The 27629-nt window shown below is 47.2% G+C and overlaps 1 protein-coding gene and 1 long non-coding RNA gene across 5 annotated transcripts in view; one reads left to right on the top strand and one right to left on the bottom strand.

The window, feature by feature from the left end:
• Nucleotides 1-27629, bottom strand: part of ADAMTS19 (ADAM metallopeptidase with thrombospondin type 1 motif 19) — a 2156963-nt gene that overhangs the window by 201021 nt on the left and 1928313 nt on the right. Inside the window, exon 18 of the mRNA XM_069625625.1 lies at nt 22414-22567. Within this exon, the coding sequence (XP_069481726.1) occupies nt 22414-22567 (154 nt within the window). The remainder of the gene's footprint in view (nt 1-22413; nt 22568-27629) is intronic.
• Nucleotides 1-27629, top strand: part of LOC138510148 (uncharacterized) — a 198000-nt gene that overhangs the window by 128802 nt on the left and 41569 nt on the right. The window lies entirely within an intron of this gene.

Raw genomic sequence — 27629 nt, 5'->3', positions numbered from 1 at the left:
CGCTCATTCCTAGTCTACACATCTCAGCATTAAGATTACGCTCTGCGTGCGGACGGTGTTGGAGATATACAATTCAACACAATAGTTTCCTCAATTTCTACAATCTCGAAATCTGATTCATCTGGCTGCCACTCATCTTTGTTAAAAAAAAAAATAAGCACAACAGTTCAGAAATAATCTAGTCTCAATCCATTTAAAGACATTTACATTTCTTGTGAAGACCGGAATGTCTCAAGAAACTGTTTATGTTGACGTTTTGCCACATGTGGTGGGAAGATGCTAAGATACAGTCCCAGATGCATTGGGAAGGCATGCTTTTTATGAGCTGTGATGTTCTGAAGTGTAGTCCATGCTGTGATTACCACATATAACACGGGGTTGACATATGATGCATGCCAGCATTGTTCGATTAAAGCGTGGGATATCGAAAAACTCTATGATGTCCATGTTCAGCTATTTTCATAACACATGGTGTTTGTTCTTTATTCTCTGCGTAATCGTGTAATCCAGTTGACTAAACGGGAAGTAATTAGTTACAGCATGCATTTGCTCTATCAATTGATTACATCAATATATTACGTACTATAACATTACTTGATTTTCATGTATTAATTCACCATTTGTTGTCAACTGGTTTAAACCAGAGTAGATATACAGATCTATCTCGTCCCCATGTGCCTCTAACACCATCTCTCTGCCTTGCTGTCTCTCTCTCTCTCCCTCTCTCTCTCACACTCACACTGGGTCCATGTCTCTAATGATCTAATGATCAATTAAAGTATATATTTCATTCATAATATGAATGTTACATTCACCTTAATGTCCAAGAACATTATCAAAGATTAGAACAGGGGTCTGCAACATTTGGCTCTCCAGATGTTTTGAACTACATCTCCCATAAGCCCTAGTATGCATAGTAAATGGGGAGGGATCATGGGAATCACTGTTCGGAACATCAGGGGCCAGATTATCAAAGCTTTGCACTGGTGCAAAAAAGTGGAGCAGATTAATTTGGCACCAATTTTACTGTTTGGATAATTGGGAATGAAGTAAAAAGATTTAGGGGGTAATTCATAGAATTTCAGGCACAAGTGGCGCACGCGGCTTGCGCACATTGTGCGCGTGCGAATGTCTGCGCCAGCCGCGTGCGCTAAAATCGATTTCCGTGCACAGCGTATTCATGGATTTTAGCCTCCAAAACCAGCCGTGGCGCAGAGTGGCGCAGTGACCCTGCAGCAGCGCCAGTTACGCCCCCAAGAACGCCCTTGCGTAAGGAAAAGCCATCAAAATCCCCAATCCAGCGCAAAGGGCTGTGCTAACCCTGGACCAGTTTACAGGGCTGCCAAACAGCAAACGGCAATCGGGGAAAATGTATTACTGGGGTTCGCGTGAAGTTTCACACGCGATAGGCTCTGTGCGAGCGGGGTACGTGTATAACTGGGGTTCGCGGGAAGTTTCACACGCGATTGGAGCAGGGTACGTGTATTACGGGGGTTGGGGGGAAGTCTCACACGCGATTGGATCCAGGTACGTGTATTTCGGGGGTGCGCGGGAAGTTTCACACGCAAAAGGGCCTGTGCGAGTGGGGTATGTGTATAACTGGGGTTCGCGGGAAGTTTCACATGCGATTGGAGCAGGGTACGTGTATTAGGGGGTTCGCGGGAAGTTTCACATGCGAAAGATCCTGTGCGAGTGGGGTACGTGTATAACTGGGGTTTGCAGGAAGTTTCACATGCGATTGGCCCTGTGCGAGTGTGGTACGTGTATAACTGGGGTTCGCGGAAGTTTCACATGCGAAACAGCCTGTGCGAGTGGGGTACGTGTATTACTGGGGTTCGCGTGAAGTTTCACACGGGAAAGGGCCTGTGCGAGTGGGGTACGTGTATAACTGGGGTTCGTGGGAAGTTTCACACGCGATTGGGCCTGTGCGAGTGGGGTACGTGTATTACTGGGGTTCGCGTGAAGTTTCACACGCAAAAGGGCCTGTGCGAGTGGGGTACGTGTATTACTCGGGTCCGCATGAAGTTTCACACACGAAAGGGCCTGTGCGAGTGGGGTACGTGTATTACTGGGGTTCGCGCAAAGTTTCATACGCAAAAGGGCCTGTGCGAGTGGGGTACGTGTATTACTGGGGTTTGTGGGAAGTTTCACACGCGAAAGGGCCTGTGTGAGTGGGGTACGTGTATTACTGGGGTTCGCGGGAAGTTTCACACGCGAAAGTGCCTGTGCGAGTGGGGTACGTGTATTACTGGGGTCCGCGTGAAGTTTCACACGCGAAAGGGACGGTGCGAGTGGGGTACGTGTATTACTGGGGTTCGCGTGAAGTTTCACACGCGAAAGGGCCTGTGCGAGTGGGGTACATGTATTACTGGGGTTCACGGGAAGTTTCACACGCGAAAGGGCCTGTGCGAGTGGGGTACGTGTATTACTGGGGTTCGCGGGAAGCTCCACATGCGATTGGCCCTGTGCGAGCAGGGTACGTGTATAACTGGGGTGCGTGGGAAGTTTCACACAGGATTTGAGCAGGGTACGTGTATTCCTGGGTGCGTGGGAAGTTTCACATGCGATTTGGCTGTCAGAGTGGTGTACTGAATTTCGGGGGTGCGCGGAGAGCCCTACACGTGAATTGGCAGTGTGGGTCCTCCCAGGTGTTCCCTCTATACCCTCCACGGCCCCTGCAGGCAGCCCACACCACAGGGGACTACCCTGCACCCCTGGTCATGTCCCTTCCCACTAACTGGGGTTAGCTGGAAGTTTCACATGCGATTGGAGCAGGGTACGTGTATTAGGGGGTTCGCGGGAAGTTTCACATGCGAAAGATCCTGTGCGAGTGGGGTACGTGTATAACTGGGGTTTGCGGGAAGTTTCACATGCGATTGGCCCTGTGCGAGTGTGGTACGTGTATAACTGGGGTTCGCGGAAGTTTCACACGCGAAACGGCCTGTGCGAGTGGGGTACGTGTATTACTGGGGTTCGCGTGAAGTTTCACACGGGAAAGGGCCTGTGCGAGTGGGGTACGTGTATAACTGGGGTTCGCGAGAAGTTTCACATGCGATTGGGCCTATGCGAGTGGGGTACGTGTATTACTGGGGTTCGCTGGAAGTTTCACATGCGAAAGGGCCTGTGCGAGTGGGGTATGTGTATTACTGGGGTTCGCGTGAAGTTTCACACGCGAAAGGGCCTGTGCGAGTGGGGTACGGGTATTACTCGGGTTCGCATGGAGTTTCACACGTGAAAGGGCCTGTGCGAGTGGGGTACGTGTATTACTGGGGTTCGCGCAAAGTTTCATACGCAAAAGGGCCTGTGCGAGTGGGGTAAGTGTATTACTGGGGTTCGTGGGAAGTTTCACACGCGAAAGGGCCTGTGCGAGTAGGGTACGTGTATTACTGGGGTTTGCGGGAAGTTTCACACGCGAAAGGGCCTGTGCGAGTGGGGTACGTGTATTACTGGGGTCCGCGTGAAGTTTCACACGCGAAAGGGACGGTGCGAGTGGGGTACGTGTATTACTGGGGTTCGCGTGAAGTTTCACACGTGAAAAGGCCTGTGCGAGTGGGGTACGTGTATTACTCTGGTTTGCGGGAAGTTCCTCACGCGATTGGCCCTGTGCGAGCAGAGTACGTGTATAACTGGGGTGCGTGGGAAGTTTCACACACGATTTGAGCAGGGTACGTGTATTCCTGGGGTGCGCGGGAAGTTTCACATGCGATTTTGCTGTCAGAGTGGTGTACTGAATTTCGGGGGTGCGCAGAGAGCCCTACATGTGAATTGGCAGTGTGGGTCCTCCCAGGTGTTCCCTCTATACCCTCCACGGCCCGTGCAGGCAGCCCACACCACAGGGGACTACCCTGCACCCCTGGTCATGTCCACAGGCAGCCCATCTACCATGGGCCTGCCCCCCAGCCAAGCCACATGTCAGCTTGCACTACTGATCACCCACTCATGTCCCCCTGCACCCCCACCCCCCTTGCAGTCAGGGGCACCTGCCAGCAGGCCCCCACTCATGTCCCCCTGCACCCCCACCCCCCAGCAGCCAGGGGCACCTGCCAGCAGGCCCCCACTCATGTCCCTTTGCACCCCCACCGACCAGCAGTCAGGGGCACCTGCCAGCAGGCCCCCATTCATGTCCCCCTGCACCCCCCCAGCCCCAGCAGTCAGGGGCACCTGCCAGCAGGCCCCCACTCATGTCCCTTTGCACCCCCACCCCCCAGCAGTCAGGGGCACCTGCCAGCAGGCCCCCACTCATGTCCCACTATGTCCCCCTCCACCCCCACCCCCCAGCAGTGCAGGGCACTTGCCAGCAGGCCCCCACTCATGTCCCACTCATGTCCCCCTGCACCCGCACCCCCCAGCAGTCAGGGGCACCTGCCAGCAGGCCCCCACTCATGTCCCACTCATGTCCCCCCCTACACGAAATAAAGATGCACAGTCATGGCCCACTTCTACACCAAAAAATACCACATCACGCCACCCCATTCTTGAGACGCAATGACGTCCCAAACCACCCCAAACTGACATGCCTATCTCAAGACACAAACCAAAACTCAACTATGTACATCAACACATGTCCATCACACACATACACTGGTTGGCATTGCTTGTGTAAACCCACAATTTCACATGCATCAACCCAAAGAGCAAATCCCACACATGGAACTAAAATATGAAAATGTATTATGTACATAAATAAATAAATGAAATGAAAGCATACCAAAATATCAAACATGAAATGAAAAGCATGTGAAAAAGATGAGTGAATGAAAATGATAAGCAATGCAAAAAAATTTGAAAGAAAAACAGTCCAAACTCTCCCTCCACCAACGCAAATCCAAAAAAAGGTTAAAAAAAGATATCCATTGTTTCATGTTCATAATGACAAATAAAAATGCGAAATCAATCCATAGTCCAACAATTTACAATACATTGTCTTGAAAAAAAAAAACATTACTCCATGTCCATAATGAAGAAAAAAAATCAAAATGAATCCACAATGTAACTATATACAAATCATTGTCCAAAATAAAAATTCATTAATCCATGTGCAAAAATAAATCAATCCATTGTCCAACGATGTAAAGGGTCCATGAGCCCAACTAAACAAATGAAACCTACCTAAGAAACTACCTAACAATATAACTATATACAAATGTGTGTGGCATTGTCCATTGACCACAAATAAAAGGAAAACAAAAAGGAAACCTAACTCTAAAAACTATTTACAATGGCAGCGGGCTAGTCCGACGGCTCACTTTTGGATGTCCCGGGCCAGGGCATCATCAAACTCCTGCTCAATGTCCTGGAGGCGGTCCTCTTCCATGGCACCGAGGGTTCGCAGGGACGACGACATGTTCTCCTCCAACTCCCTGCGAATTGCCTCGAGGCACTCGGCCCGCCTCAGGGCCCTCCGCATGGAGTTATCCGCCCTGACCATCGTGAGACGTGCCTCTTCTGCCCGCTGCCGCTCCGCATTTATAGCATGGCCTAACCACTGCCACACGGAAGACACTTCCAGTCCTGGGTCCTCCTACCCTCTGGCCGATGCCTGCCCCTCTGATGACGAAGGCCCAGAGCCATCATGGCTCCCACCTTGTTGCTGCTGCTGCTGTGCCTCTGCCTGTGCCCTGGCTCTTGCTGCCTGCACATCCTCCTCTGGCTGGGGTGCAGTTGTTTATGTGGCCACCCCTGCTGGACGTCCGACTCCCAACTGTGGCAGGGATGGGTCCTCCACCAGCCTGGCCGCAGGGTCAGAGGCAGCTCCACAGGGTACCCAGGTGATACATGGGTGGGAAGATGGCATGGAGAACGACTGGCACATAGGGGGTTCAGTTGAGGAGGGGGTCAGAACAAGGTCCAGCAAACGGAGGAATCCGGCCCTGATGAGCTGTCCCAGTAGGTCAACGCGGTCAACGAGCCATTCGAGATGACTTGCAGTCTCCTCATGAAAAGACTGCAGGTCACCTCGCATGGCCCCTTGATGCAACGCCACCCCACCCAGGACAGGTTCAACCCGGTCCCGGATAGCCACGTCCACAGGGAGAGGAAGGCCAGTTGTTGTAAGCGGATCCCCTCCCTGAAAACGGGTCTGGACGTAGGCATTCCTGCTGGTGCGGGATGATGCAGTTACAAGATCAGGGACAGGATTACACACAGGCATCTACGCGGTGGAATCCCCACCTCCAGACCCTCTGTCTGTCCCTTGCACGGCCTCCTCCTCCACCAAACCCCCCACCAACCTGGATGACTCCGTGCCATCTTCCTCCGTCGGACCCTGTGGGGTCTCAGCTGCCCCTTCTGCTGCCGAGGAGTCCAACTCCGACCTCCGCCTCTTGGACCTTCCCTCGGCAGCTGCGGCCTGGGACGCGGCACCAGACTCCTCACTCCCCGACAAGATGACAACCTGGGAGGGGAGCTGGGTCTTGCGTCTCCGGCTGGCGGGTTGATCCCTGCCGCTGTGCTCCACAAAACCCTCTCCGCCCTCTTCTACAGTTGACGCTGCAGACAGGGAGAGATAAAACACAGGCATCAGGGCACTGTACAATAGACTGATACACACATGACACTTGCACATGAGTGGCATTGTTTAACTACAGACACGGCATCACACTCCACGACACACATGTCATTTTAACTCACACACATGAACATTTCAACAGCAATATTGCACCAGGCAGCACCATCCGTATACATATAACAGCATGAACAGCCAAAGGTGAGCCTGACATCACATGAAACACAAGGAGTGCACTAGACAAGCACACACGCCACCACACTTACATGCATGTCTACATCTCCTCCAACTGTTGCAGTGATGAGATCACCATACATGTCACATCTGCCATTCATCCATCTACATATCAGTGTCACGTGCATCCATGTTGCATCACAGTTGCACACTTGTCAGATACACATACATGCACATGTACACAGTGCAGATACATGCATTGTGAACCACCATCCATGCCACAACCATGCCAATGTACATACACAGAAATTCAAACATGTGTGCTCCCACACCTGCATGTGCCCAGCATGCTTACCAACACATATACCATCAATGTGTCTCACAACTGAGAGGACTCACATGTGGCAGCCTCATGCCCATGTCCATACACATCCCTACATGGCCCTACATAAACACATGTGCAACCTGCACACTACTGGCACACCACGACACGCACAGAGTACTATCAACATGCATGTACACTTACCGCTCGACTCCAGACGGGTATACCTCTCAAGGATCTGGACGTAAAGCGCTGGGCATATGCGTTCCAGGACCCTCATTTGATGGTTCAATAGCTGGCCCCGGCGCCCCTTGGCATCTGCTGCCTAAGCGAGGCGCCAGGCCTTGTTGAGGGTCCTGGACCTGAAGTTCTCCCAGCACTTCTTGACATGATGTAAGCCGCGGACTGCCACCCCCTCCGCTTTAATGGCAGTCATGATGTCCATCCAGATCCTGGTCCGTCCTTCATTGTCGGCGCGCAAACTTCTAAAGAGGGCATCATACTGCCCCAGCACTAGCTCCACCAGGACACCAACTTTGGTGGCAGTGAAGCTGGTGGCCCTCTGCCTCTCTGGCTGGGGGTTGCCAGTGCTACCAGATGGTGTTGTGCTGGACATGGCAACCCCAGAGGCAGGAGTGGGTGGGCAACTGGGTCCTGGGGCTGGGCTGTGGAGCGATGGAATCCCAATCGGGAGTGTTCGGTTCCAGCAGGGGTGGTTACAGCAACTACACCCCTGGCTGACGTGCAGGCAGCAAATGGCAGGGCATGTGGGCAGCAGGCAGTCAGGCAGCAGCAGATGGCAGGTGGGAGCATGCTCAGGGCTCTGGGGGGCAGTAATTCAGCCTTCTGGGCAGTAGCGCGGTCTTCCGTGTGTTTTCGCTTGCCCAGCTTGATACGGAGTGATTTGGCACGTGAAAAAATTGCACGTCAGCGTGTAATTCAAGGAAAGGGCTTTAGCGCGTAAGCACGTCAGCACACGCACATGATTTCATTGGACCAAAGGCCCTTAGCGCGTAAGCGCGTACGTTACATTACGCGCGCCCGTTTCCCTCATAGCACGTGATGACAGAGCACACGTGGAAAAACTGCACGTCTGAGTGTCATCGCGTGTAATTGGAGGAAAGGGCCGGCGTACATGCGTATCTGACGTGTATGTGTGGGCCGGTTTAAAAGCTACGTGTAGGACGCCATTTCCTTGTACGTGCTTTTCGTGCAGAGCGAGTGGGTGAAATCTGTACTTCTTGTTGGTTCACACGCGATTACTTCCGGCGTGTCTAGTTCGTACTCCCTGTTACCTCTGACAGCTCTTTTCTGATTTTTTGTTGGGCCTGTTTCCTCAAACAGAGTTCACTTCTCCTTTTGTCCTGTCTCTTCAGACAGCATACAATTCTTCTTTTGGCGGGGGTGTTGCCAACGCGCACACGCGTGTATTTTTCATGTTCTTTTTCCAGGCAGATGGTGAGTTCTGCACGTATTTAGCAACTGTGCTTGCCCCGTGTGTCGCGTTCCCCTTCAGAGGTCATTGTAGGCTGCGTGTATTACGGATACGCTTATTTATGTGTTTCTGGGTGCCACAACGTAGTTCGGGTTCATTTTTTCATGCACGTGGTATACGAGGGGTTGCGTGCACGTTAATTTTTGATTTTGGGCTGCCTGTGCGTTGCATGACCCGTCATCTTCCCCCAGGGGTCACAGACAGCCTTTTTAGAGCACTAGGGTATGAATTCCATCTAGTATCCTACCCCTTTGACCCCCAATTGCCCAGGACAATAGTTTACTGCAACTCCCAAATGCACATCAACATCAGTGCCATGGTTAGGAGGCGACCAAGTGGTAAGGGAGGCAAAGGTGGCCGACCTTCAAAAGGTGGGCATGGTGGGCACAGTAGGGGACATGGCTGGGATTTGCAGGGTGCCCCTATACCCCCATGTGTGGAGGAACAATCAGGGACACCCATGCCCCCCCCATGGTTGAGGGAAACGTGGCTGACACCATCCCAGCTCAGCCCCTGTTGGACCAGCCCATTGTGGCATCTGACCTGGCACAGGATGACTCCCAGGCTGACTTCCAGGTCAGCAAGTCTAGGCCACGTGTGGCGGTGCAAGTTGTTGTCACTAAGCCACGTGGATCTGGGCAGCTATGTCATCTGCTGCCCCAAGTATGCAGGGTGGGGAGGCTGCAGGGGCAGCTGCAGCTCCATCCGCCCCAGCTCTGACTCTCCCAGCCAGGACAGTGTCAGTCCAGGTCCATCAAACTGATGTTCCCCCTGCCAACATTATCCTGCAACCAATGCCTGCATCAAGACCTATGGTCATTGTGCATTCCCACACTCCTACTACCCAGTCCACCGGTGATTCTGCCCCTACTGACCAGAGCGGCGTAATCCACTCTGGCTCCGCTCCACCTTTAAAGAAGAGGAAGAAGGGTGCTCTGGAACGACAGGCTGAGACCCCAGACACGACTACACACTCGGTACCTCAAGGAAGCCTTGCTTTAATGAGGCGGAACTTGATGCACTTGTGTCCTATGTGTCGGCACATAGCCGCGAAATGTTGGTGACTGCAGGGTGCAAGACCACACTTGGTCAACGTAGGGCACACTGGCAGACCATCGCCGACCGCATTAGTGCCCTTGGATTTGTGAGGTGCGCAGCTGATGATTGCTACAAGCGGTGGAATGACCTGAAACGCAGAGCAAAGAACAAGCTGGCCTCAAATCATACCGCTACTCTGGTGACTGGCGGTGGGTTTCCACAAGAGGACAACAAATTCACTGAAGATGAGTCTGTTGCTGGGGCCTTTGTCACAGAGGAACAGATCCAAGGTGTGGGAGAACTACCTGATTATGATGCATTGTCCGGTGAGTGCCCATGCATGTGTGTGTTATGCATGTGTATGTTGTTTGGGTGACGGGTTCTGACTGAGTGCCAGGTGAGGGTGTGTGTGCCTAAGTGGTATGGGTCACCCATGTGCTTCATCCAAAACATTCAGCGGCCTTGTGTTTGGGTGTGACAGTATCCCTTCTGTCCACAGTAGTAATTTAGCGCAACATTACGGCAGTTGCCCTTGAAGTGGCATCTTGCAACAACATTGTTTGTATTTTTCAGTGTTCGTTCAGGCTGATTGTTTCAATTCTCCCACTTTTGCTACGCATTCCTCAGCCCTATTGTCACATTTGTGACATGCTTCTGTCATTGATGAACCCCACATTGGCCCACATGTGTTACCTTGTTAGGTGAATGATTTGACCATTCAGGCTGATTGAGTATTGGCCTGATCACGTACATTTTTGGGGCCTGTTTGAATGTGGAACATGAGAGTTGTTTCCTGTCATGTTGAAGTGCACAACCATTGATGTGTACATCGACTAGCAATCACTGTATTTTTGTACACTGGGTGTGTTGCAGTGTGTGGCACATGTGTATTTTGTCACACTATGTAGCATTTTTCATCTCATCATATCCATCTCACATGGATGGCTGACAGTACTCATTCACTGACATATGGATGTACTTGTGGAATGTACCATGGCTATGGTACATGCCATCTGTGTGATGGCATGTGTCATGTATGTGTATTGGACATGCCACTCACAGGCCAATGTGTGATGGCAGTGCTACCCAGCATTCAGCAAATGTGTTGCTCTTCCATCTTGGTGTCATCAGTGTCTGCCTTTTGCCTCCCCTTCCAACTCATTGACAGTGCATGCATGGGAGGGTTATAGTCATGTGGGACATGTGTAAATCATGTACTGGTTCTGTAGCTTATCAGGCCTATTTATGTGCTATGGTGCTAATGCCTGTTTCCATTTTTTGTCTTTCATGTTTTTGCAGTGGATGACGCACTTGATGCTGTTGAGGTTTAGGAGATGGTGCAGACCCAAGAGGAATCTCAGGCACGACCGGGCACCAGTGGGGGACGTGGTGTGGTGGTGGGTGAGAACCCAATCTTGCTGCAGACCATTCTGTCCAGGGGTGTCTCTGGGTGCACCTCCCCAGACCTCTATTCAGGTGCTGATTTGGATGATGAGACCTATGTGCCGCCGCAGGTAAATGTTTCTGGCAGGGATTCTGTTCTCTCCAACCCACCTGTACCAGGGGTAGAACCCTCTATGGGGATGTCAGTGTTGGTAAGTCCACCTTTGGCGGTTACGGATGCAGGGTCACACTCCACAACATCGGATTCTGTTCCTGGGCCAGCAGATCAGAGAGGGAATGCAGTCCTCCAGCCGAGGGCAGTGCCGGCACAGCAAGGCGCAGATCGCCTAGCCCCAAACAGGTGTGGTGCCTGCCGACGCGGTGGCCGTACGCCACCAGGCAATACCGTATGGGAACAATCCATGTACGGTATGGCAACCCAACAGGCAGCATCAGTTGAGATGATGGCTCAAGCAATGGAGAGGGTGGCCACTTCCATTGTCCCCCCTGAAAGGCAGATGGATCAACTACATCAGGCAACAGACTCCATTTGCCAATCACACAGGGAAGACATGTTGGCGTTCAACAGGGACCGACGGGTGGCACTGGAGACTCTACGCCAATCGATATCAATAGAGTCCCAGGCCCACAGGGAAGCCCTGAGGGTAGAACTCCATCACCTCAGGGAGACTCTTGTTGACCTTGAGGCTTCCACTAACTTGAGGACAGAACAGCAGCTGGAGCGGCTCACACGTTCCCTCTCAGCTGAGATGCAGGCAACTCGGGAGGAGATCTGGGCATCACGTCAGGTGCTGCATGGGGATCTCTGCACTATAATCCTCCAGAACGAGACCTTCCACACCCACATGCTTGCTGCCATGGAGGACCATACCAGGGCTTTGCGTGGGCTGCCTCCCATAGCACCACCACATCCTGATGCAGCAGCAGAGGGTGATGAGAGCAACAGCAGCAGTTCTCCCACATTGGCATAGCCGTGCAGGCCATGAGCCCATGGAGGTGTTTTTTTTTCCCAACATCCACACAGGTGGCTGTGGTGCGCACCCTGTCCTCGGACCTCCTGGGAGGCCCCCCCCCAGCCCCCACATGGCCATTTTTGATTTTTGTATTTTTGATTTTTTTTTACAGTGTGTTGCCTTGTGTGGCTCCCGTGGTCATCCACTGTATTCCGGCTGGGCACATGCAGGCTTGTCCTGAGTTTGGGTTAGATGCTTGGGTTCGTAAGACACACACCCCTCCTGCTTCCCGTTTCCATGGGCTTGCAAAGGGTGTGCCCAAGTAACAGTGAATTACACAGTGACGTTGAACTCCCATGAGCTGTGTGGGCAATTTGTAGTCAATACTGTGTATACATTCCTAGTGGATATTGTTGTTGTAACTGCATGGTGTATTGATATGTGCTTGTGCATCCATATCTTCCTCCTAATTTGCAGGTTCATTCCTCATGTCTTAACAAGGCTGTCTACTTTGGAGATGGAGTTCATGTTGTAAGCAGTGCACTTACACATTTGCGTGGCAGCAACACTGTACAGTTGGAAGGGGTCGATGTGCTGGCATGATCAGGTTGTAAGACTACCACTACTTTAACTTAGTACTGTCATGTTTTTGCCATGTTTGAGGTTGTGTAGCTGCATTGTATTGTTGGTAAGTATTTGGTCATGTGTGTCGTTAGTTCTACATTGCTGGGAGCATATTGTGTGTGGCCAGTTGTCAATAGGGACACTGTACTTTGTGACACTTGTGTCAGGTTTTGGGGATTGCTTTGTTTGCTCTCACATAGCATGACATGCCATGGTGTGTTGGGTGGCGGTGCTGGGGAGGGGTTGGGTGACATGGCACTGTTGTCATGTTGCATTTTGCAAGGGGGTAATGAATTTAGCAATTTAGCAGCATAGAAGTGTGTCTTTTGATGACACAGCATTGGTAGTGTTTGTGTAGGTAGGGATGCACACAATGTAACACTTCCAGGAGACCAATCTCAGGCTGGTATGGTTGTGACAGTTGACTGTCCCTTATGTCATCATCATTGATTGTCAGCTGGTATGTGCCAGGGCTGTGTGCACTCCACAGGGGTGTGATTTTAGGTGAAGTTATTAGCCACCAGCTGCGTACATGTGGTTGGGGATGTGGGGGCACCACCATGTCCACGGGCAGGCCCCAGCATGTTGCAACGTTGTGCAGGACACATGCTGCCACTATGATCCTGCACACTACAGGGGGAGCGTATAACAGCTGAACGCCAGAACGGTCAAGGGAGCGAAAGCGTGACTTTAGCACTCCGAATGTGCGCTCCACTATGCCCCGGGTTGCAATGTGGGCTGTGTTGTATCTTACCTCGGGTGGCGTTCTGAATTGGCGTCATCATGTGGGTGCTCAGAGGGTAGGCACTGTGCCCTGGAGAGGTGATGGGTATCATTAGTGGGGTTGTGACATTGCTCAGTATCTGACATGCATGCATGTGCTGTGGAATTTATACTCACCGAGCAGCCATGTTTCACCATGCTGCCCAGCTTCTAGGTCCCGGTTTAGGGTTGACATTCTGTAAATAAAACTGTTGTGGGTGGACACTGGATAGTTGGCATATACTGAGGTGATGATTCCCTTGGCATCACATACTACCTGCACGTTGATGGAATGCCAGTGCTTGCGGCTTCTATAGATGTGCTCTGATGCCCTGGGGGGATGTAGAGCCACATGGGTGCAATCAATAACACCTAGGACTTTGGGGAATTGTGCCACCCCGTAGAAATCCTGGACGGCAGCCTGCCTTTCTGCAGGTGTTCTGGGCAGGTATATGTGCCTGCGGACTGATGGGCGTGCAGTCATGATGGCCAAGACCTGGTGTAGGCAGCGTGACTGCGTGGCCTGTGACACCCCCCCCACTATAGCACTTGTCTGCTGAAATGATCCAGTGGCCAAGAAGTGCAGTACATTGAGGACCTTCTCCAGGGGGCTGAGTACTTGGGAGCACAGGGTGGGTGATGTGAGGTCATCCTCCCACTCACTCACCAGGTCGAGTATTATGTGAGGTGGAATCCTGTACCTCCCATGCACCTGGTCATCAGGCATCCCAAAAAGGCTGGTTCCGGGTGTGAAAATTCTGGGCCTGACTATCCTCCTCCTCCTCCTGCGGTATCCCACGACCACTGCTGCTAGGAACGGTATATTCATCCTGGTGTCTGAGCTTGTTTGTTGTTTACGTGCACTTTTATGCTGCGCGGGTTCATGTACGCCTGCTTCCTGCTGGCGTACGTGTTTCCAGATTAGCGCGTCTTTTTGGGGCACGCATTAGCCCCGCTCGAATCAATGAATACGTGTTTTGAACGTGCGTGTGGGCGTTCCGCGCATTTGCCTCCTGTACTTCCCTCATGACGCCCACATTTTCTCGCGTTGTTCCCCATTCCGCGTGTCACGCCCCCTGTTCCTCTTACTTATGTTGTGTGCACCGTGCTATGTGCGATTTCGCTGTGCACGTAGCGCACGCTGTTTGCAGATGTGTGCGCCAGCGTGCGCCACGTAGAATTTTGGTGCACATCCTGGGATTTACACGCGCACGGACCTCCATGAATCGCTGTGCGTGCGTTTCGCAGTGATTTCCGCACTGGCACTGCGATTTGCACGCTTTCGCACGCTTTTGCACACTTGCACCGAAAATTTCAGCGCACATTAATTCCATGAATCGGCCTGTTAAGCACTATTTGTAAACATGTTTTCACAAAGGCAAAAAGGACACAAAATGTTTTACTTGCTATGTTTGATGAGTAAGGTGACAAGAAATGTAGCAAACAGATTTCTTTTATGTTATGAAGTAAGCATAGTATAAAAAACAGTATGATTTATTTTTGCCCCAGTGAAATGTTTTTAGATAATAACGATTGTGACAAAACCAGTTTGATCCATTCTAAATTATCAAAGAATTTGCTCACTTTTTTAGAACTCGTGCAAAGGTTTGATAATCTGACCGCTGAATAGCCACAAATTGCAGACCGATGGCCTAAAATGACTATTTCGATTATTTGCAGACAGAAAGTTCACATTCCAACATGGACTGTACGGAACACTCCATTTCACTCTTTCAAAATACCCCTGTGAGAACGAGGAAGGGGAGAAATAGCACCAGTGAGGGTATCCGACTAATTTGCATAACATAAAGAACGTTTTGGAAGTTAAGAATGACCACAAATCTTTATATTTGTCAAGTACATCAGTGATAAAAGGATTGTATGTTTGTATCACTAAGGGTGCAATGCACACTGGACTCTGTGCTCATTTCATTTTTCACTGCACTCACTCTAACATTCAAATGTTTGTAGAATTAAAGCATATATACACATTCCTACTGTGCACATGCTCAGCAGTTCACATGAACAGACATTCTGAGAGGATTACATATGGGATTTGTATATGCCTGTGCATGTCTGTTAACCTTTACCTATGTAGTTTATAGATGTGTGCTTTTTGTAGTGATGTGTGTTAATTTCAATTTAACCTACACAAATGTAAACCAGAAGATTGCAAATATGTCTGCACGGTACATTGGACATGCAGCAACAAGTGTGCCATACTACACGCCGTGATGACAGTACGCAGAAGAGTCTAAAGTGCGAAGAATATGAATGTCTTCGCGGGATGGATTCCTCAGGGCTAGAATTGAGGGCACTAGGCCATTCTGGCTATTAAGCCTGTCAGACTGAACCACAGATACTTGCTTCTGATCTAATAGCATCATACATAATAAAGAGCTTGACTACAATTAAGATGATGGGGCAGAAAGGAGAAAGTAACCAGGTTACCTTTCCGTGAAAGGTTTGTCAGACTTAGAAAATTGAAAAGCAGGTGTCCCTTAAGCCCCAGACCGCAGGGACATACAGTTGTAAGCAGAAAAAGGAAGGTCTTGTGGTATTAATCTATCATGAAATCATGTTAATTTTACTCATACAAAAATGCATTTGGATAAATGATTTCTACAAATGGCAATTTCATACAAAAAGACAGCAAAATGGGTATCAAAACGTAGTGACAATCACAGTTTCTGAAATAGATCCAATCAGAATAGTGCCGTGAAAATTCATTATATCTAAGGCTTCCAGCTTAATGGTATTTATTTTTCTGCTATTTCTGTCTGTATTTATCAATATTTATTTGTTGGCAATTTTGTCTGTATTATCCACATTTATTTTTTGTCATATAAAAAGATAATTTGCAACTAGTATTTTCTGCATGTATTAAAATACAAACATACATTTATTAAAGCATGCATGCAACCATACAAGAAATGTCAGTTCAATGTTTGTTTTAGCAACAAATGGTTGCTCCTGTGATTGCTGTGGACTTAAGGTAAATGCTGTCAGCAATTTCAACTTTAATGCTATGTCTATACAAATGTTACGCTCTCCATATTTCCAATCTGCAATGTGATTGGCTTACAATGCATGATTGACAGCATAGGGAACCAAGCAGAGAGACCTGTTTTTTCTGGGGTTTTTCCACCTTTATATATAAAAACATGTAGAAGGCATATTGATTTCCGTCTGTATTTATGTGTAACAATCAGTAAAAACGGAAAACTGGGCCCCTTAATTATAACTGAACAGTTAAGGACCAAGACGAATGCATAGTTGCAATGTAATGTATTTAAAACAAGACAGAGAGCTTGTCACTGTGCTCTTGCAACACACAGCCATTGCAGGCAATACGTGGTAAGCATAGCAGTGGAGACCCATCATGGTCCTTGCAGCAGCATTCTGAATGGCCTGGATTCCAGCAACTGAAAAGCTTGAAAGACCAAGGAAGATGCTGTTTCAATAGTCAAGTCTGCTAGATGTAAAACGGTTAGCTACTGGTACTTGTGTAGAAAATGTCCAAAAGTTAAGCATGTTCCAAAGGAGCAACAGCTGGTAAAAGGAGGATTCAACCCCATTAGCTCTACAAATACCTATTTATAGTTTAGTGTCAATATATGATCCCAGGTTTCCCACAAAGCTCACAGGGCATAGGCAATTTCACAAGCAATCCCTTTAAAAAGAAGGGGACCAATGTTTGCGATTTACACATGGTAGAAAAATGTTGGGTTTTGAGCCATTTCCCTTAAGTCTATATTAACACATCCACATGTCTACAGCTGGGATATTGCTATGAGTCTGTCTGACAAAAGCCAAAGGCATCTCATCAAAGTGCAGGATGATTTGAGAGTCATCTGCATACATGAAAATTTGGAAGCCACATGACTTTACTGGAGATGCTAAGGGCTACCATAAATATTACACAACAAAGGGTGTTGAATAGAACCACGGGGAGCATCACATGCTAGAGTAACCCGATCTGAACTATAGGGGAAAAGAAGACTGCCTGAACATGATCACCTAGAAAATAATTAATTCAGTTAAGGGCACAGCCTGAGCTGTCAAAGGGAGGCGAGATGGTGTATAAGCCGCTGGTGATCGAGGGTAGACACTCTGGCCGATAGATATAACAGAAACAAGCCCAGTGAACAACCATCATAAGAAACTTTTCTTAGTTCATCAAAAAAGTTGACTAACATAGATTCAGCTCATATTAGGGATGTGCAATATAATTTGCGGAAAGCATGAGCAAAATAGTAAGGCATTGAATGGAAGATTTTCAACAAATGCTCTGGCATTGCTTTGTGCAACCCACCAGAGCGTTGTTTTTCACCCTGCTGCCCCATTACAGAATAGGTAAGACCATATGCATATTAGGCTTGATCCCACAAAAAATGGGTTCAAAATTCAAAACACCCACAATTTACTCGGTTTGTGGCCCATGAACCTTTAGAACTTTTAAGTAGTTTATGTAGAAAGGTTCAAATTCACTCAGTGGCCCAAGGAAATAGAGCTCTAAAAGGGAGGAGGGATCCTGCCATCTCCCATATTGCCTTATAGCACGCTGTACTGTTTAACAGCAACATTGCAGTGTGGCATATTTATTTATTTTTCTACTTAAACTGCTCTTCTAAGCAGAAATAAACAAAATGTGTAAAAAGGTGTCAACACTTTTTATGCATTTCTGAGAGCTCTTGGGATGGGGGAGGAAGGACAAGGGTTCTGCGTTCCAGCCCAAAAAGTGACTTCCATAATATTGTAGGTTATCAAACTGTTGAACTGGTGACCTGCAAAATGTCACATGTCACTATAGAAGATGTTTGCACAACCCTTGTTTCCTTGCAAGGTCAAAACTCAGCTTAAGTATGATGTGAACGGGAAATGGAATCAACTTGACTTTGAAGATAATCAACACACACTTTTTCTAATATCTTCTGAATGTAAGGAAGCAGAGAAATATGTTTATGGTTAGCTGTATCTATTGGATTCAGAATGGTATTTTTCAAAGGGGGCATACAAGTAGCCTTCTTAAAGTAATTCAAACATTACCAGGACACATTGACAAATTAACTGGTATGGCCAAATCTGTGGCTATAGCATGTGAAATGTAGTAGATTACACTATTTTAGCTGGGCAGATATTCAATATTCTTACAGATATCATGTTGGGTCATTGTAGGAACATCTGCAGCTTTGAATAAGGAATTTGAGAAATGTTTTAAAGGGATTTAGAAAGTGAGGACGGCAAGGTAAGTTCTTTCTCAAGCATGTCTTTTCTTAATGTAGAGATTAATTCCTGAAATTCAGTTGCCAACAAATCACATATGGTCTGTGATGGAATAACTGCTAAATGTTCATACTGCATCTGCCAAGTCAGATCTGTTGTTATCGGCCGGGGGCCCAAGTTCAAGGCCCAAACATAGCGAGGGCATTTAACAAGGGTACCCAGGCTGATAACACCCTTTGCAGCATGACGGACAGGGTATGAACTTGATTAGCACCCCAGGTTGCCACTCCGGTATCCGGGGGTGCTGAGAGTATCGTATTTTCATTGAATGAATGGGACGCCTCGAAGCGTCCCGTTCATTCAAACAAAATACTTTAGCTAGATGGATGCCACAGAGCTAGAAAACAGGGCTCCATACAGAGCCCCTCTTCCATTTCCATGGCAGCTAGCACGCACAATGGGAGGAGCCAGCAGCAGCGGAGGCATCCACTGCCACTGCAGAAATCAGTTAAGTCGGGTGGGGGGAATAAAAGACAAAGTTGAAGGAATTGGATGGTGGAGTGAAGATGCGGGGAAGCAGCCATCAGTTTGCTTGTCATTTGCACATATATCAGTAGATTCAGCCTGCGTTCCAAGCAACCTGATTGGTTATTCACCCCACCCTGGGTTCTAATGCAAATTGTAGCCTTGGGCATAATCAAAAGTTTAACAACCATGAACATTTGTTGGATGCAGCATCAATTTGATAATTGGAGAAGAGCTTCTTAGCATTGAAAATATATTACTTAAAATCTTGATGTGCACCAAAATAGAAACATTTTTCTTTTGGGCTGTACTTGGTGTGCCAACTCTATTCCAATGTTTGCTCTGAAGAGCAGAGTTTGAGTAGTGACTATTTATTGTCATTGTTCATAGGGTTGCCAGAACAACTAATCCATTCCTCACATGTACATTTATTATTAATTGTCAAAGGGGCAACTCGGATTTAGAGTTAGATGAGGCTTAGGGAGTCAAATAGGACAGACTGTGGAATATTCACCAGAATTTGAAAAGCAATACTGTAGTGTTCGGATAAAGATAGAGGAACATCTGGACATTGTAAAACTCACCTCATAAACCTGACATCATTCCCTTGGAAATCCAACCAGTTGAGAGCAAGGCAGAGACTAGCACCCCTGTCCAATCCAAGTAGTTTAGGGGCATGCATAGTTAATCCTGTCTAGCCTCTACTTTGATGATGTCATTTTGCACTATAAATAAGGGTTCCTGACAAGACCCTAGGAACAAACACAGACACTCTTCCTGATTTTCCTGCGCCAGCATCCTGTTCCTGTTTCATCTATCCAGACTCCAAATCCCAAATACAAGGCCAAGCATTGCTGATCCTGCTCCAGCAAAGCCTCAAATTCTGAAAACCCACTAATCTCCCATTAACCAGGAGAAAACTGTGGTACTTTTGGCATCCTGATCCAGCTTGGCTTGCTGTTACTCACTACATGCTGCTGCCAACCTGCTACCCTGATGACCTATATTATCCAGTAACCAGAATTGCCAATCCAGAAGTGCTACCCGGTAACCAGTCCACGGCCAGCTGATCCTGTCAAGCTGAATTTGTTCCGGCTGTCCTTTTTTAGACCATATCCCTGTGGTGACCAGAACGCTGACTGTCCAGAATCCAAAAACTAAAAAGTGGACTGTGAGTATCAATAGGAACCATAGAAATCCATAGAAAAGTATACCTTGCCTTGTACCTAGCTATCCCAATCTCTAAGCTATCCTATTCTGACGCCGATATCTTGATAAAATTGCCAGAATTATCTGTGAAACCCTGCCTTTGATCCCTAGTGTCGGAGCCAATTTTCTCTTCATTTTCATTTTGGATAGAACATAAGCCATTAGCGATTTTGATTAAATTAATTAATTTTCCATAACGGAAACGGGGTACACCACGTAAAGGGTTACAACAGCCGTGTAACTGTGGAGATTCACGGGTGACATTTTTTCCTTAGTCATTAAATCCAGTTTAAGTCAAGTTTGCAATCCATTTCAAAGCCGCTTTTCTGCTTCTCTGTTCTATTTTCGTAAAAACGAACCTCACTCTATCTTGCATAACTCACTCAATTGACCAGGTAGAGACCTAATTTCACTTTCATATTGTACCTATGATCTATAGTTACACCCTAACACATTTCACACATTTTTATTAAAAACCGTTTTGGTAAATTCAGACGGGAATGGCAAAAGTTTGCTCATTTTCCAACGTGTCATTTCCTGAAAACATGTTTTAAAACCTGACACTCTTTTTCAAACTGTATGCTCATGGATATACATTGCTTGTGATTGTTTGTACCTTTACATCGTTGCAGTAGTGAGGAATAATATTTGTTTCAAGATTTTTACACACATTCATTCATTTATTCATCCATTTCCGAGTGTCATTTTTAGCATTGCCCGGGTTTAAAATCCGTTTTTCTCTCTTTTTTGGGGATGGAAGGTCCGACTTCAATTCTGATTTCCAATTGGCATTCCTGATTACCTGCTGTTTTGGGTTATCCATTTAGAATTGTTTATTTGTGGGTTGAGGGAACATTGCAAGGGGGAATTCTAACTCAAATGCTATCTTACCTAAAATCAAAAAGTGCTCCTATTCCCTGGTGTTTTGTAGATGTGTCAATAGAAGGTTAACTAAGTGCATTCCCTACATTCCTATGTTTCTTATCCCCCATTGGTGATTGCTGCCCCATATTAAAAATGTTATGATTTATTTTAATTTTCAAATAAAAAAATAAATATTATATTTTATCAACCAGCCTGGTTCATGGTCCTATGTGACCTGGGGTATTTGAAAAGGGGGTGTGATATGAGTGGTGTACTATCTCAATATTGAATCTAATCTAAAACATAAGCATTTCAATTGCACGCCACATAATGGGCTGAGACTAAGGTGAGCGTTGCCTGATTGAAATCCTTAACAGTGTGCTGATTTCCCCTACGGGACATTGCACGCTCAGAGCCATGAAAATGCTTGCTTTTGGGCAGTGACGGGTGTCTGATTTCCTCAAGCAGGCCATCCCTCAAAACGCCCATTTAATGTCTTGTTCTTCCCCATTCTGCGTGGGTAATGGGGAATATGAAAGCTCCGCCCCCTGTTCACTTCATTGCGTAGGCCCCTCCCACACTTCGTGAGGGGTCTCGGACAAGTCGCTCGATTGCACACAGAGACTGGACGGACCTGCACAAAATATCCTCAAGATCCCGGAAATTCACGCAAAGTGAGTTCTGTGAATCGGTGAACTGACTTTTGCCCACTGATAAGTATGCAAAGTCACTTATCAGCATGCAGAACATGTGTCCTCTGACCAGTTCCCTGCACCAAAGTCACATTTAGAACATGCAGTGGCAAAGCAACATTGTCGGCATGTGCATAGGTATTAGACATTTGCCAGGCACTGACATCATATGCCCAGAAAGTACCACTATGCAGTGCCTGTTAAATTCCTAATCCGTGCCGACTTTAAAGTCAAAACTCATGACTTTGCCAATGGTTATTTTATTTAAGTCGGCAGATGTTTGCTTGGGACAGGTTAATTGCCCCAGAGCCTTAATAATTACATTAGTCAAGGGTTAACCTGTATTTCGTTTGTATAGAGACTTAGCAGGGCACATAGTTTGCATTGGCGTATTAAGTTGCCCCTGGCCAATCAAGCATCTGACAACCATCATGTTTCGGGGAAGTTTCAGAAAACCTTGCTGTTAATCAGTGTACATCACATCTGGATTTTCATTTCTGAAATGAACTGAAGTTTATTCGTGCCTACAAGCCAATGGTTTGCTTGCCGGTCAGCTATAGAAAATTGCATTCTGAGCTGGTGACTTTCACATTGGAGTTGAATGACATAACATACTGTACCTCCTCCACAGACAGCATCACAGTCCTCCCAGCCAGAGTGTGTCCACATGAACAGAGGCGCACTCCCCTTGGAACTCGGGGCGTCCGCAACTGGATCCAGCGGTAAGGTGTACTCATAGTGAAGACCATAGTGCTGGTCATGGAAGAGGAGCACCTAAAAAGAGGAAGACACTCACATTTAGAAAGATTGCAAATGGTCTGAGGTTACTCAGGAGGAGGAGGCAGAACCTGACTAACATTCCAAATGCATGCTCAACCCTTTTGATAGAATGCCCATTTTAAAATAAGAAGCATTCATGCAGTTTGGAAGCGCTGAAAGTGGGTGAGGGTAACTGTGGGCAAAACTGTATCACAATTACTGAGTCTTCTTCAATGGCCGTTTGGCTTATAACGGATAGGCACAGGGTGAGAAGAGGTTGTTTTTAGTTCAGTTTGGGAGTTCTGGAGATTTCTCTCAATCCGGATGAGAGATGAGAGTGTGTTCTCTAGCTGCCATCACTGAACTGCGGCCCTATTTTGTCTGGCAGTGGGTTCAAACTTTGCTTGATATAAGGAGGCTTTCAGATTTAATGGGTGGGTCATTAAGGGAATAAGGCAAGCTATATCAACATTTACATTGTAATTGTACATAAGTACATTTTACATTTTTTGTTTATTTATTGTGCATTTTTAAGGCGTTTATACATCAAGAAATTGTGTTTCAAAGTGCCCATGGATGTTAGACTCGCTTTGCCTCACTGCGGCAGATGGCACCATACAATGAGCATACATCATTATGCCTGTCGCAAATGCTGCATTGTTCGTCCCCATACCCCTTCTGATACCGCTCTTCTAAAAACAAACAACATCAAAAGCCCTGGGTTGAAAGAAATCCCTCCTTTCATTAATATGATGCTAAAAGCCCCAACTCAAAGGGCGCCCCTTCTCTTGAGGCTCTGGTCTATGCCATAGAACACTTTTCCGCAAGTAGATCAGAAACACGCTGAAGATTCATTTCTGATAAAAAGCTACTGTAAAGGAAGTACACGAGGAAAAAGATTGAAATCGAGTAAACGAGTAAATCGAGTAAACTATATTCTTACTAGCAGACAAATAATAGACAAAGGTGTATTTATATGTTATACTTTTTACATTGTCTACACAATTGTCTGCACCATGGAACCTACCCACATGCCCAATTTGAGGTTTATTGCATTTTGGGAACTATGCTGAATATTTCCAACTGACACACACACATATCTATATCGCTTAAAAAACTAGTTAAAAAAAGACATTTGAAAAAGATAGTTTATACTTTTTACATTGTTTACATCGTGGAACGCCACATACCAAATTTCAGGTTTGTAGCATGTTGGGAAGTATGTTGAGCATTTTGAACAGACACACACACATATACAAGCATTGCAGACTGCTTAAAAAAAGCTTAAACGATTACAACAATAGACAAATGTATATTTTATACTTTTTACATCATCTACACCATGGAACCTACCGACATGCCACATTTAAGGTTTGTAGCATGCTGGGAAGTATGCAGAACATTTCGAACAAACACACACACATACCCACAAATGTCCCTTTTATTATATAGAGATTAATAGGACAACCCCAGACCTCTACAATGGCTTACATGTATTCCCCATCCTGCAGGGATATAACAGCAAATTAAATCCTTGAGACCATACGTTTTAGGACCCCATGATCATAACTGAATGGCCTAAAGATGAAGCCATTGGATAGTATGACATGTGGTCTGACAATTCTGAGACTTCAAGAATAGTAGTGGCAGATAGATAATAACTCCATGCTTGCCAGGAAAGCAAGCTTTCCTGGCCATTCACTACTCCCTGCTTGCATTGAGTCTGGGTCTATCTCTGCTGTACTCATGATGGAGATCTGCAACAGTGGCCAACATTGCTGTCCCTCCCCTGCATATTCACGACATGGATTGCACCTGGTTTTCAGAGATAACTCCTCCAAACTCCGTTTTATTGTAGGCATACTATGGACATCAGAATATGCAAACATCTAGGCAGATTTAAGTACTGTATGCACACGGTGTATATGCATGAGTGAGGTTAGAGACCATGCTGCAGAAGATGCACCGATTTCTCTATGCTCCTCCTACATCATTATCAACGCCAGCTAAAGCGCACCTGTAAAGCGTTCACCTTTCCCATCTCATTAAAAAGTTATAATGCCCACGCACATAGGTTTATCCTATGAAGCTCAAGTTTACTTGACAAAGACCGCAAGACCTACATCCCCAAACAAGAACCATGTTTCTCTTAATGGCCAGTCTGTACAAGACTTTGATCATTCTGACCTTCAATGGAGAATGCAGAACCATGATAGGCAGACTCACACTATGAAATACATTACCCGCTCAGCGCAGATCATTTAAGAAACATTTCAATTAAAAACATGAACACATATAAAACGTCACTTTTTCTAGATACATACAATAGGTCCTCTTGAACCTCATGCATATTTTGTAAGTGCCCAGAAGCTGCATAGTTTTCAGGTGGTGCCACATAGAAGTCCACCCCGCCCACAAAAAAAAACTCAAACTATACCCTTTCCTGGAACTGTCTCTTTTTAAAAATACAGGACATGGCAACTTTTAAACAAACTTAAGTACACTTGTTAGTAAAGTAGGCAATGGCCAAATGTGTAAACAATAACTGTGTGATACAAACATGTTCATTTGTATTCGGATCAGTAAACATGATAAGGGAAAAAGTAGAGTAAAATATGTGTTAAATAAAGTATTACATATATTTAAAATAAGTCGTGTTAATTAAAACAACCACTGAACAAGGATGGACTCACTTTTAGGTCACACAAGGATAGGAAGGGACTGACCTTCTGCATGGACAGAAGGGTGGTGTGTTGGTTCTCCCAAACAAGGTAGTATTATCGTGAGTTGGGAATAGAAGTGAGCCCAACAACCTGTCTAAGCTACTCTAACTTAGAAATAACTAACAGTATAACTGCGCAATGTAGAATCTAAATGATGACTACAAAGTTGATTTAAATCCACACAACACCGTCCCTGTATAAAGGTGAATTGGAAAAGTCCACCACCACCGTGCCCTACCCAATCCTATTCAGTATAACCAACAGTACCACTGTATATTATTGAATCTAAAACTATGACTAATAATCTGACTCCCCCTCTAAGCAAATAGAATCTAGAGGCTGACCGAATATCCTCCTGAGGACAAACAATCTTAGAAGTGTACCCAATAAACTAAAACAATCACTATCTACAACTGTAACTAGAAAAGCACCAAGTAAACCTAATACCATCTTCGAGCAGTTGAACCTTGAAGCGTACCTAAAAGCGTGTCATCACCGATCTTAGAACTACAATCAGAAAACCCTCCTAAACCATCCTTTAAGCTTACACCAATCATGAGTGCACCCACTCCACCAGAATCAGTCAGAAACATCTCCCATGGACCACCCCCTTCCTCCGATCAGTCTTCCTTCCCATCCCGCCCCCCCGAAACCACCGCACCCTCTCCCTCTCTCCCTGCCTTTCCCCTCTCCAAACACCAAGCCAGGGGAGCACGATGGCGAACCACCCACCCTAAAACCACTCTTCCCCTGAACCCCACTCCCGACCCACCAGCACTCCCCATACCTGCTCCCATCACTACCATACCTAGCACACCCCACCCTGCAATCACCCACCTCCCGCCCTCCCCTCATACCCCTGCCATCACCAACCTCCCGCCCTCCCCTCATACCCCTGCCACCCTCCCCCCCGACCACACCGTTTCCCCTCCCTAAAAACTGCACGGCTAGCCCTAGCAAGAACCGAAGCTGCCTCCTGCTCACCCTCCGACCCCCCTACTCTCTCCCACACACCAGTCGCAACAAAGAAACTAAAGAGGAAACGTTCTTGGTCCCCCACAACCTCCCAGCACTCCTCGCCTCCCCTGGCTCAACCCATCGCCTCTATCCCGCAATCCCCTCCTTCCCCCGTCGCTTCTCCCTACCTGAAACCCCTCTCCCTCGATTTCTCATCAACTCCAACTGAAACTCCTAACCGCCAACATCCCTCTTTCAAACCCCCCAATCAAAACCCGACCATCCTATCACACACTGCCTCCCAACCCCTCCCGATCCCTGCCAATCTCACTGCTCGCCCACTATTCCCATCTATCACCACCCACCCTACCCCTTTCCGTCCACACTCCCCACCACCGCCCCGTCCCGCTCCAGCACGAGACCATCCTTAGCTGCCGATGTGAACTGCATCCTATTTAACGCCCGATCGGTAGCAAAAAACAGACATTCCATCTTTGACCTCCTCTCCTCTGCCACACCAGACCTAGTTTTCATCACCGAAACCTGGTTCTCCGATGACTTCGGCCCAATCGCTAATGAAGCTTTTCCTCCGGACTACTCCCTCATCCCACTGAACCGCACGTCAAGGGGAGGAGGGATAGCATTCATCTTCAAATCCCTCTTCCGCGCCTCAATCATCAACAACCAACCCTCCATTCCATCCTGCGAATCGCTTCTTGTTAAACTATCCCTCTCCCTTTCACTCTCGTACAGCTTCCTAATAATCTACAGGCCCCCTGGCTATGATAGACACTTCGCAAACAACCTTTGCGACTCCATCTCCACCCTCCAACTAAACCATCCCAACCTCACCCTTCTTGGAGACTTCAACATATGGCTCGACATCCCCACCAACCCCATGACATACTCCCTGATTGACGGTTTAGATGCAATTAATCTCCAACCCCACATAAACGGCCCGACTCATTATAAAGGACACACTCTTGATGCCATCTTCAGCTCCAACACCCTGATTCATCTAAGGCCGCCCACACCTATCATCTGGTCCGACCACTTCATTCTCTCGTTCGCCATCCACTCACCTGAACCCCTTCCCATACTCGTATCTGAACCTCCGAACAATCGCAAAAGCTGGAAGAAACTAATAGTCACCCCGGACCTAGCCGAGGCACTCCTCCAGTCCCCACAACCTACCTGCCATCTCAACAATCAACTAACCCCTGAGGCCTTTGATTCATGGCTCAACTCATCCCTGATGCGCCTGACCCCCTCGTGCAAACCATCAACCCGACTTGGCCTTTTCCCCAGATGGTTTACTCCTGAACTAAAAAACACTAAACGACATTACAAATACCTAGAACGCAAATGGCATAAAGAGAAAACCCAAGACAGCAGGA

Source organism: Ambystoma mexicanum, chromosome 6p, assembly GCF_040938575.1.
Source record: "Ambystoma mexicanum isolate Mex_15411 chromosome 6p, UKY_AmexF1_1, whole genome shotgun sequence".
Taxonomy (NCBI): Eukaryota; Metazoa; Chordata; class Amphibia; order Caudata; family Ambystomatidae; genus Ambystoma; species Ambystoma mexicanum.
This window is presented reverse-complemented; position numbering and strand designations above follow the sequence as displayed.